The sequence below is a fragment of the Lottia gigantea genome, assembly GCF_000327385.1.
Source record: "Lottia gigantea unplaced genomic scaffold LOTGIsca_56, whole genome shotgun sequence".
Taxonomy (NCBI): Eukaryota; Metazoa; Mollusca; class Gastropoda; family Lottiidae; genus Lottia; species Lottia gigantea.
In genome coordinates, this window is record NW_008709919.1 from 941,486 (window position 1) to 952,928 (window position 11,443).

Genomic DNA, 11,443 nt, shown 5'->3' on the forward strand with positions numbered 1-11,443 from the left:
CCACACTTGATAATCCGACTATACAGATCTTATACAGAATGCTCCTTCCATCATCTGAATTTGTAATAGACTGTTTTTAATCTAATCGTATGACACATCATGTAATAGAGTAGTTTTTCCAGTTAAAATTTTATTTGAAAATCGACTCAAAATTGGGCAAATTTTTAAGGTACTCCAATACACTTTAGGATTATATGCATATGTTTATGTACACACCAGAATTGATGATGATTAAAAAAAAATGGTTAAAAAACACATTTTCTTCAAATATGAACTGGGTTCCAAAATTGTAATTGAACCAAAAAGAAATGTAATAGATGTTCTGTTCCTATTAAGATTCATCATGCAGAGACAATGCTGGTCGTTCAATATCTGTATCTGAGCTATAATTGTTCCTGGTATACTCCAGGTAACCATTAAATAACGTGGTTTCTTCAATACCAAGAAGAAATGATGGGGGAAACTAGTCAGAATTATTCGGATTACTAAAGTCCATTAAAATATGAAAATTAAAACTCCAATGTGATCTTAATGGGTCGTACTGGAAACATTTCAAACAAAACAATCATCGACACGGGAAGGCTTCCACAAAGGATGGCTACACGGGCTTGCTCTGGACGACTATATAATACGTTGGTAAAGTTCTCTGTAATAATATGGACTTGTGTCTATGTGATACGCGGTGAATTGCCAATAAGTAAGTATATCGTCTGGTTTCTTATTTTATGAGAACGGATTTTTCAGAAGAGATAAATTTTCTTTGTCAATTTTTAAAATGCGTCATATAGGTTTTGAGAATATTACTTTTGCTATAGGGGTTGTAAAGAGGTTTTTCTCAAAAAATTATGTGTATCGGGAACACTGATAGCATCAACTAAGTGTTTTATGTCGTCACTAATCGTGAAGGGCTCTATGTGATAAAGCATATTTTGCGATTAGTGACGTCATCAAACATTTAGTTTTAGTGGAATTGCAGGAACCGCGGACGTCTGATTGCAAATTGATATTTGCAAACTGATGCTATCATTGTCCCCGATACACAATAATTTTTTTTAGAAAACCTCTTTACAATCCCTTTATATTTTGATATAAGATAGAAGGCTCAGGGGTCGATTTCATTTTTCATTTTTTGTCAACTTCAACATGGCAATGATAATAATACTAATAATAAAATATTGATGATGATGATGATGATGATGATGATGATGATCAAGTTTCAGATTATGGCAGTCTTGTGATTGCCTGTGTGTTGTTCTCCGTTCCGGGAATCCGTTCGAATTGTGAAGAACCACCACCTGTTCCTAATGCAATCCGTCAAGGTCAATGGCAAGGTGGTGATGTCAGCTATTCCTGTTATCCTCACCATGTATTAGTCAGTGGTGATTTATATAGATGTTGTGAAGAAGATATATATGATGGAGATGAACCCAAGTGTGTATGTAAGTAATTGTAATATGTATTTAGTGATGCTTATAATAAAAATCCGTCCATCAAAAATCTCGTCCAAAGAATGGCAAAATCGAGAGTAAAAGCTATAAAATAATGAACTCCTCCAAAGAGAAGTACCATCGGGTTTTTCGAAAAGAGTATAAGCATGGTCTGTTTCGCGCTAGCCACAATTATAGTAGTCAAAACCAGGCTATACAACCAGATCAATTCATGCCTGACCAAACAAATCAGTCAAAATGCAAGAAATAGGTTTATTGTATTTATCAAGGAGTTCTGCATAACGACTGTAATATTTCCTATATGATATTGGAAGTTTGTAACCCTGTTTCAGTAATTTCAAAGTTAATACTCGACATCTAGCACATTGCATCTTGCACAAAACTGTCCTGTGAAACAGAATTAAACGTTATTTTAAACGAGTATCTGAGCAATTAACATTTCCTTAATAACATGCAATCGTCCAGTTCGGCTAAAATGGACTAAGATAAAAACAACTTAATTGTAAACGATCCCGTGTGATTGATATAAAACTCGGTTTTTGTCTACGAAGTAAGAGGAACCAAAGAACAAATACAGATAAGCATCAAAACACAGAATCGTCTAGACAAACAATGCAGCACACGTTTCAGATAAATGCTCCATACATCCGGTTTCATCCTCCATTCCAAGACTTATTATTGAAAGGCACATTTACGTAAGCAATATTATTGAAATTATAGATGATTGTGGTGCACCACGAACAATTCCTGGAACCCTATATTCACTCGGATCAACGTTACAAGGGTCTACAATAAGTTACGACTGTGATTTTCCACATGAAGAGTTTGGCTCCAACTCACCAGATGTTCAATGTGATGAAGAAACCAAACAATGGACTCATACGCAATTCATGTGCTATGATAGTAAGTGTGGACTTTCTTATTTGATCTGTAACTGAGTTTTATACTCGTGGTAACGACTGTATGAACGTCAACATGCTAAACATCAATGTTAATTATATGTTTCAATACTGACATTGATGTTCCTTGTGTATGTTTGTCGAATGACAGACCACATATGCAACCAATCCATTTAGTAAATGTGGAAGAAAGAAGGAAAGAAACAACTATATTTTACAAGGATAACAAGTAAGCTGACAATTAAGGATTTTATATCCCAGCTGATCCTTGACCATACCTCTTACCGTTGATCTTTCCCGGATTATCCGTACCCATTACTGCTGGGTCGTAAGGAAGGAAATTGAGTGAAGATGACTTCTTCAAGGTTATTTGACTTGCACACGCCGACCGAGATAAGAATTCACAGCCGCCATTTGTTCGATGTAATCAATTAATAATAATTAAATTTTTTTATTGACATAAATTGAAAGCCAGTGATGTAGGGCGATCTTGAGAAATCAGTATCTTTCTGATAAAACTAGTTTATCAATTTCAGCAAGCTCTGCTAATTTAGCACTCAATAAACCAGCTCTTCACAATGGTAATTCTGCCAGTTATCTGGTGGACGGGTCGGACTCAACGTGTAACACTGTAATATCAGATCACCATTTGATTGAAATAGACCTTGGTCAGGTAGTGAACGTCATTAAATTGGAAATTATCATTGGAAACGGTGAGTATTGCAAATACATATCAGAAGCACACGTGAGCTGGTTCGTCAAAATCTCCCCTTGAAGTAGCTTTTCTGCAATCATCAGTTGCGTATGGTCCCGAATAAAAATAGTTATCGTACGTTCCTATCGCAACGCACATACAACTAATCAGTTTTATAGTTAGTGATCGCAGACATATATAAAGTAAGGTTGCCTTCAAAACATAACGATCACCAGTTGTGTATGGTTCCGAATAAAAAAAGTGATCCTAAATTCCTATCGCAACGCAGATGTAATTAATCTTTTAATATTTTGAGGATGCACGCTGGTGATCACAGAAGCCCACAGAGTGAGGGGGCTCACAATTTTGTACATTTCCTACGACAATAACCCGAATTTGGTATTCCTCTTTTGCAAATTTGCATAATATTTTTTATATGTCCTTTTCAGAACTACCATTGGTGAATGTATCAGTGTTAAATTCCAATAATAATATATTATCAACATGTAAGATATCGTTAACATCAATTCCGCCTTGGACACCAACTACTTTGCACTGTAACCCTACTTACAGCACCAGGGCTCCGGGAGACATACTATACGTAGCGGCTAAGTTATTGTCTCCCATGCAGATGTCGTTTTGTGAAATGAAAGTAACAGCTACAAATTATTATGGTAAGTCCATCTTAACAATGTCAATTAAACTTCGTCTAATACTTTGACTGTCATTGCCACCTTTCTGGTATGACAGAAAGTTTATAAATGCAGTGATTTGATTGGATTGTACGCTAGAGAATACATCAATAGAAAGTATTTTATGAAGAGAGGTGAAACTTGTGGTTCATTAAAGGTAAAAAAGGCCCAAATACTATTTATCCAGTGATACCGAGAGTTTAGGGGTTCATGGAATGAACAAAAAAACAAGTAGGCATAGTAACGATCTGAACTGTAAAACGAAACTTGAAATCCAAAACTATTGTTTGGCATTACATTGGAAGCAATGATCTTTTCATATGAGGAAATTTTGAAATGAGAATGCATTGTTTATCCAACAACAACCCTGTTGATCTTCTTAATTTCAGAATTTGTTTTCATCCTTTTCTTCTCTGTATTTCTTGTTGTTTTGCAGGTGATTGTGGTAAACCGCCCACACAACCCGGTCAAGAAGCATCGTATACCACAACAGGGGAAAACAGTATAGCTACAATCTCGTGCGTGTCACCGTGGCATGCCAAGTCTGGTTCTAATTCTATCGTCTGTCACCTAACACAATGGTCGCAATCGAGTTTAGAATGTACATGTAAGTATCCATTCCACATACATTGGGGACATTATCGTTGGTGAAAGGGTGGAATTGATTGCAATCTTTTCGAGAACTGGAAGGCATTTTGGTCAAATAAAAGAATCATATCAAAAGTAACAAGTTGATATTTTTGAAAACATTATTGGTCTTAATATCTAAGCGATCGTAAAGAATATAATCAATATCGGCTTCTTTCACCAACAAAAAGAGTTTCATGTATATCTTCAAGTGAGCGGTCCGCGAAATTTTGGTAAAGTTGAATCCTGAATAGAAATGTAACGTAAATACTCCCTATGCACTCCCCTCGGTGGTGTAATTTAATGGCCCTCTAGTATAAAATCTGCGCATGACGCCGGGGCGCTCGGATGGTCGCCCTTGTAAATGAAATCCTCGCTACGTCACTATACATAATAATCTAATGGCTGGTAATCTTGTTTGTTTACCCACACTGTTTCAGTGGAAAGTAATATAGCAGAGAATGCAGTTGCTATGAACGTTGATGGAGAAGCGGCATTAGATAATGATATATCAACATGTTATACCGGTTTGAATAATGGCATAAATAACCCTAATTGGCAAATCGATCTGTTGGCACTTTATTCAATATCCAGTATATCTGTAACATTTGGAGGTAGGCATATAATAATTCTTTATAACAAGTAATATCCATTTCCATGCTCTGATACAGCAACGATCCTGTTAGCTGAATTTAAAGTTCCATTAGTACGTCAGTGTGGTGTAATTTCGCATCCGTTCTTCATTCAAATGGTGGAGGCCCATAGCCAGGATTGATTGTTTGTTGCACTACATCCCGAGGGGCAATGGTGTAAGGTGTTTAGTTGCAGAAGTGGAATTCAGAATTCTTTTGATTAGGACAACCCATTGTTCGGGGAGCTTGTCCATCCTGAAGCTTCGAACCTTGGAGATATTTTTGTCTTTCAGTTAACGGTATGAACATAGCTCATTATATCAAAATATCCGACGACAATGGTGGTACAAGGTATTGTCAACCTGAATATCCTCGTGATGGTGTAACTCTCTTTGACTGCCCACAGGGACCTGTTGGTAAATACATTAATATGACTGCAGCATGGCCTATTCATATCTGTGATGTCAAAGTTCATGGAATGCTACATCAAGGCGGTGAGTAATCTTAAATATTTCATAATGACATTATTGACTTCAAAGTGCATTGAAGCAAATCAACCACTGCATGGAAAGGAAAAAAAAGGATGATCAGATATTTTTCTAATATAGAACTATTTTCCAAGTTTTTACTATTCGAAGCGTGTCCACCTGTCGCAAAATCATAGACGGTTGTGCTCCATTTGATCATAGTGGGGTAGCTGAATTGTCGAAGGTGTCACAGGCCGTTTTTCACTGTGTAAAATGATAAGCAATTTCAGAGCAGGGCTTAAAGGCCAACTACACCAGTCCCCCTCTTCCCTCGCCATAGAAACGCCAAAGTGGCAAGACAGGATCTCTACTCAAAGACGCTAAAATAATTTAGATCTAGTGGTTTGTTGTGTATTGCTTGCAATCTATCTTTCTGTTACATTGACTGATTTCGTTACCGATAGAGACTTATTTTTCAGTTCTGGATTGCTCCATGGACTCCCAAGGAAGGGATTACAAAGGTTATCAAACAGTCACAGTTTTTGGTAAAACTTGTTTACCTTGGTTGATAAACTCCTCCTTTACCGCGTGGCTTTTTCCTGATGTGGTCGCAAGTAATGTGGCGAATCACTGTAGAAATCCCCAAACATTCGAGAAAGAAAGACCTTGGTGTTTAGTATCTCAAACAGAGTGGGAATTATGTCCTGTTTTTGAATGCTGTAAGTATCCTTAAGAATAAATTGGACAAAGGCATTTGGTTGGTTGGTTGGTTGGTTGAACTAATTGGTATATAGTTTGATAGAATGGCAGGGAACATCCGCCTCCAGCTCAAGCTGTTTTGGATACTTACGAAGAGCAGCAATTTGTCGGCCTTGACTTTGTAGTACCGGAACAAGGGTGACTACTGAATATACAGTATTAATTATAATCAGAAGTTTTTTAATGAACAACTTGAAAAAAAAGTACACTATTGCATCATTATTTCCCTTAGCATCATCAACATCATTCAGCAACTCTCGGTAGCTTCTGAAAGATGTATATGACGCTGAACAACTTCATAGTACGCTACTTGCGCCAATGTCACTATCAATGGATTGCATTTCAAAGAAGATGGCATTTTCTTTACTTATAATAATTTTATAGCGAGAAATAATCTCTGAACGTATACAAACATGACTGATTCAACTTTTCAGCAAGCTTCTGTAAGACTACCACCGACGGCTTTCAATATGATGGCGAAGTATCGTTTGCTGTGTCTAATAAGACTTGTGAGATGTGGAGAAAATCGAGGTTTCGACATGATTTTTCTGGTAATGTTCAACATTGTCAAAATACCTACAAAGACCAAACACAACCATGGTGTATAACAGATTTAGCAACCAATACCTACGAGTTCTGTCTTATACCAGATTGTCGTAAGTGACAAATTAACCAAGGATTTTGAAAAAAATCGCCATCTCTATTATGGAAATATTTATTCTAACTTTTTCATATTCATGGGGCGCATTCGAAACTATGGTGTCCAACAAGTCAGACAGTGGCTCAACTTGAAGATCTTTAACTAAAACTTTGTTTTAACATAATGCTTTCCTGCATTCTTTTACTGGAGGTGGGTCCCACTTTTGGTTGGGGCGTGGACAGCCAGACTTATGTAGTCGGAATGTGTACCTCGTTTCTTAAGGACTATAAAGTAATTGTACAAACAAACGATTGTACGTATACATTGCTCTTATCTGTTGACATATATTTCAGCAAAAACAGTTCCTCCAACAATTACTGTAAGTGAGAATAGCACTGGTTTTGATTATGAGAACGAGCTGCAGACATGTATGCACTGGTCACCTTTCCCGTTTATGGCACCATGGAATCCACTGCATATACATTTGGATTACAGAGGAACTATACTCAACAGTTTCTGTCCATGGTCTGGTATGCCCATCATCAGACTGTTTTGTATTCGCCACAATTTACAACTTACGTTTCTTGACTTCATATGTGGTATGTTGATTGCCAATATCATTTATAAAACTTTTAGCATAAAAAGATGAATTATGCTATATCTACATCTTCAGAAATGTAAGAAATTTGGGAGAAGTAGAAACTGCTACTTGTTTTTATAAATCTGGTGTTTCATTTCAGATCCTGGTGCTCTTGCAGTGGAAAATACAGAATCATCTATAAGCAGCTTCTTTGAAACTACTGTTGCGTTATCCTCTGCAAGTCCCTCAGTATTGACCATTGATTCCTCGGACATGACGTCCTTCACATTTACAGACCAAACCTTACTTTCAGAAGCGATATCTATGTTCGAAACATCCTCCGACAATCTTCAAGAAAGCACGGATGTTTCACTGTCGGACTCTTTGAGTGAAATTCAATCTAGCACTTTAATAGATATTCAACCAAGCACTACAATTGAGTTGCTTTCCATCACTGATGCTTTGAGTTATTACATCACTACATCCTCTGTGGCAAGTACTCATCAGCTAAACACAGACACTATTCTAGAACCAAGCTCCCAAGATAGCACAACTCTTCAACCAAGTGCTTTCCCATTGACTGATTCAGTTTCAGAAAGCAGTCCTTTGGTAACATCAGCGTCCAGTTTTCTAACCAATGTCACAATTTCACGATGCCCGTGCTTGTGTAACAATAATCCATTTTGGGATGAAGCTAAAATAAAAGTGTACAAGCTTCGACTTTTTGAATTGTTGCACTTGGATAAACGGAACTTATCAAGTACTTATAGGAAGAAGAATTGTATCCGAGACAACAGACCGTTGGCAATTGCAACTGGTGGTGTTGGTGTTACGGTTATTATCTGTGTGTTTCTATATTTAGCTTCTAGTGATGTTTATTTAGTATATAATCAAGTTATTAGAATACTCAAAACGTGACCTCTAGATCCCTAATTTCTAGGTAACAAGGAATCATCGAGTACCACCGGGGGCATTATGAGTTCTCTTAGAGAATATATCATTACGTCAGCGAAGGATTAAACCCAATAATCGACTGTACGAACGCTTTTCGATTTTTAAGCAAATTATTCAGCCTTTCGCTTGCGATAACCCCATTGTAGTAATTACGACAAATAATTCATATGGGCTAAAATATCGCAAAAAAAAAAAACCTCATTTGTGGTTCCCAAATGGATTTATAACGACAAAAGTCAATTTTTGTATTAAGTATTGTACATGAAAAATGAAAGTGTATTTAAACCTTTTTTTGGATTATAAGAAAACGGCAATAAAGGGGTTTTGAAAATGTTTTCTAACCTTTTTTATGTTGAATCCTTTATAAACCATTACATATATATATCTTTTAATTTACTTTCTTCTTATATATCTCACACATCTTCTGAAATACATACACTCCAAAATTTTAAAATTGACATGATTGGATTTGCATAGGTCATTTAAATTTGACCTTTGATTAATATACAGCGTCTATTGGATAAATGCTTCTAAACTAAGGGTATCTTGGTTTTGCATTTAGGCGCTCGTATTGTACTGCAATTCACACGATTATTACTCTTGCTCCATTTTATCGGACTAAAAGTAACCGAACTGGGATAATTTACTATAGGCTTTAGACACTGCTTAAACAAAATATTTAAGAAAGAATGCCAGATTTTTCAACAAAATGCATTGAGTTGGAACTTGGATTTCAATAGCCTATTCAGATGATATGGCTTCATCTTGTACAACGGTAAATATCCAAATCAATTAAGCGTAATGTAAAGTTAATATTCAAATATTTCTATCTGTTCGATGTTATAGTGGTGTATAAACTGCATTGGCTTCGCCTTAATCTTGCCGCCATGGTCAATTGATGACTTTCATTGATCTTTTAATCCATTATCCATTCCGATTAATCCTAACTTAATCTTCTAATCGCAATCATAACTAATCAAAATCAATCAAGAAATCAAAGAAAGCGACAATTGGAAAGGATACTATATATATGGATGGGTTGATCATCACTCATTATAACGTTATCAGCTATTACTATTACTTCTTACTATTCCATCTTACTATTAAAAATGGCTAGTTCTCATCAGTTGTCTCCCCGTACACCCGCGGATGGTTGTGAAAGCCTAGAATACACCGATACCGACATCTTGGAATATTCTTTTGAAGACATTGTTCCTTATATTAAAATAGTGGTAAGTATTTTTAAGAGGTTTTCCCTTTATAGTTATATTTATTTAATTTAGAGCCAAAAAGTGATCAGTAACAAGTAACAAGTCGCTTATTTCTGGTAAGGTCCAACTATGAAATTCATTAGAGAAAGGATCGACCGAAAGGGAAAAATATCATTCTATCACAAGTAGTAAATAGCATTGGACTGAAAGTGCAAATGACAGAAGTAATACAGTTAGATCAATGGTGGTTGTCTGCTGTATCACCTACAAAAAAAGGGCCAATTACTATTGGGAAATTTGAATGTGTTCTTCCTCTAAATACATTATTTATCCTTTCAGCACATTAAGAATGCTACAACATATATGGAAGATAGCCATGACAAGAAAGCACACCTATCAAAGAAAATGCACGACCTCTCTGTAAAACAAGCTGCTCTGAAGAAAAAAGATTCTGCTCTGTATGAAAAACATAGACAGATAAAGAAACGTTTACATGACTTTTTGAATACCACCGATGTACAGACGAAATTAAAGAAATCCAAGTCATTTAGTCAAATCCAGAAAGTTTTAACCCAATGTGCTGCACCTTTTAAACTTGTGACAATACTGAAGAATGGTAAAAAATGTACATTTTGTTAATGTGATTATAACTCATTGTTGATTTTTCTATTTTTGTTGATTTATACACTTGTTGATTTGAATTAAAGTTAAGTTCAATCGTTGTTCTTTTTATTGCAAAATATTTTCTGTTAGCTTGTACAGGTTTGAAATGGAGGATATTGTATGACCCCTGTCCAAAACCTCACCAATAATAACCCGAGTGGTGAATACGTTCGCGGATTTGTAATAATTGTCTGTTTACACACGTGACAAAGTTTTAAAACACAACATGTTTTATTGAAATTGTTGAAGAGGCCCTTGGTGATTGCTGGTTCATTGATAGTCCTGGTTAGGAACCAAGTTTCTTGTGGTTCAGACCATACTTCCCTTAGAGGCCACGAAGTTTCGAATGCACAGCACTTGTCTTAGCATATACATTAAGATAGGGCCAGGTCAGTATGTACAAGGGGCAAGCCAACCCTCACCCCCACCCGAAAAATAGATTGCACCCATGAAAAAAATTTGAATTAAAATTACTGCTATTGATCCCCATTGCTCCTCCGGATATATGACTTGCCCCCAAAATAATCAAGTCTGACTCGGGTTGGATCGGCCAATCAATTTGGTGAAATAATTCCAGACCATGAAATAAGAACAATATAAAATAATTGCACTGTTGGTCCTTTAATCCAAGGGGTTGATGAAAACTTTACATTACAATTGGTAAAAAATCTGATATCACAATATTTAACAACATAATTAATATATCTATCTAGGATAGATTAGAGACAAGTTAAAAAAACAAACATACAATATCTAATATGGAAGAGGATATAGTATTTCCATCGTACCAAATCCAATCCTAATAAAATCTACATCCAGACATAATGGTAAAAAAGTTCCAAATTAATCCATTAAAATTGATAAAAGAGACTCTTACGATATCTATAATGTAATTTGAGATGCAAGGCAACTCTTTCTAACTTTGAACAAAAGTCCATGCGTCTACGTTGTGATTTAGATATTTCATTAAAGGGACAGATGTGCCGTTTTGAGGGGTTGATTTTAGTCTTGAATATATGTTAATAGTTTTCAGAAGTATTACAAATGTACGAAAATCGCATAATTCCTTTAAAAATACTTCAAACTAGGAATTTTACTCACTATTTCTATATATGTCTACTATATATCACAAAGTATCTTAAATTGTCGATTTGTCATTTTAATATTCAAACGCAGA

General features: G+C 35.8%; 2 protein-coding genes across 2 annotated transcripts; both read left to right on the forward strand.

Moving 5' to 3' along the window:
• Window positions 1-594: 594 nt before the first annotated feature.
• Window positions 595-8,356, forward strand: LOTGIDRAFT_166152 (hypothetical protein; the record flags this gene model as incomplete). Its single annotated transcript, XM_009063207.1, has 12 exons — window positions 595-697; window positions 1,221-1,439; window positions 2,169-2,351; window positions 2,884-3,060; window positions 3,491-3,715; window positions 4,170-4,340; window positions 4,801-4,974; window positions 5,286-5,486; window positions 5,939-6,178; window positions 6,653-6,874; window positions 7,212-7,457; window positions 7,599-8,356. 12 exons carry the CDS (start codon window positions 595-597, stop codon window positions 8,354-8,356), a joined length of 2,919 nt encoding a protein of 972 aa, XP_009061455.1.
• Window positions 8,357-9,501: 1,145 nt separating this feature from the next.
• LOTGIDRAFT_166153 (hypothetical protein) lies at window positions 9,502-10,242 on the forward strand (the record flags this gene model as incomplete). Its single annotated transcript, XM_009063208.1, has 2 exons — window positions 9,502-9,624; window positions 9,943-10,242. 2 exons carry the CDS (start codon window positions 9,502-9,504, stop codon window positions 10,240-10,242), a joined length of 423 nt encoding a protein of 140 aa, XP_009061456.1.
• Between the last annotated feature and the right edge of the window lie 1,201 nt (window positions 10,243-11,443).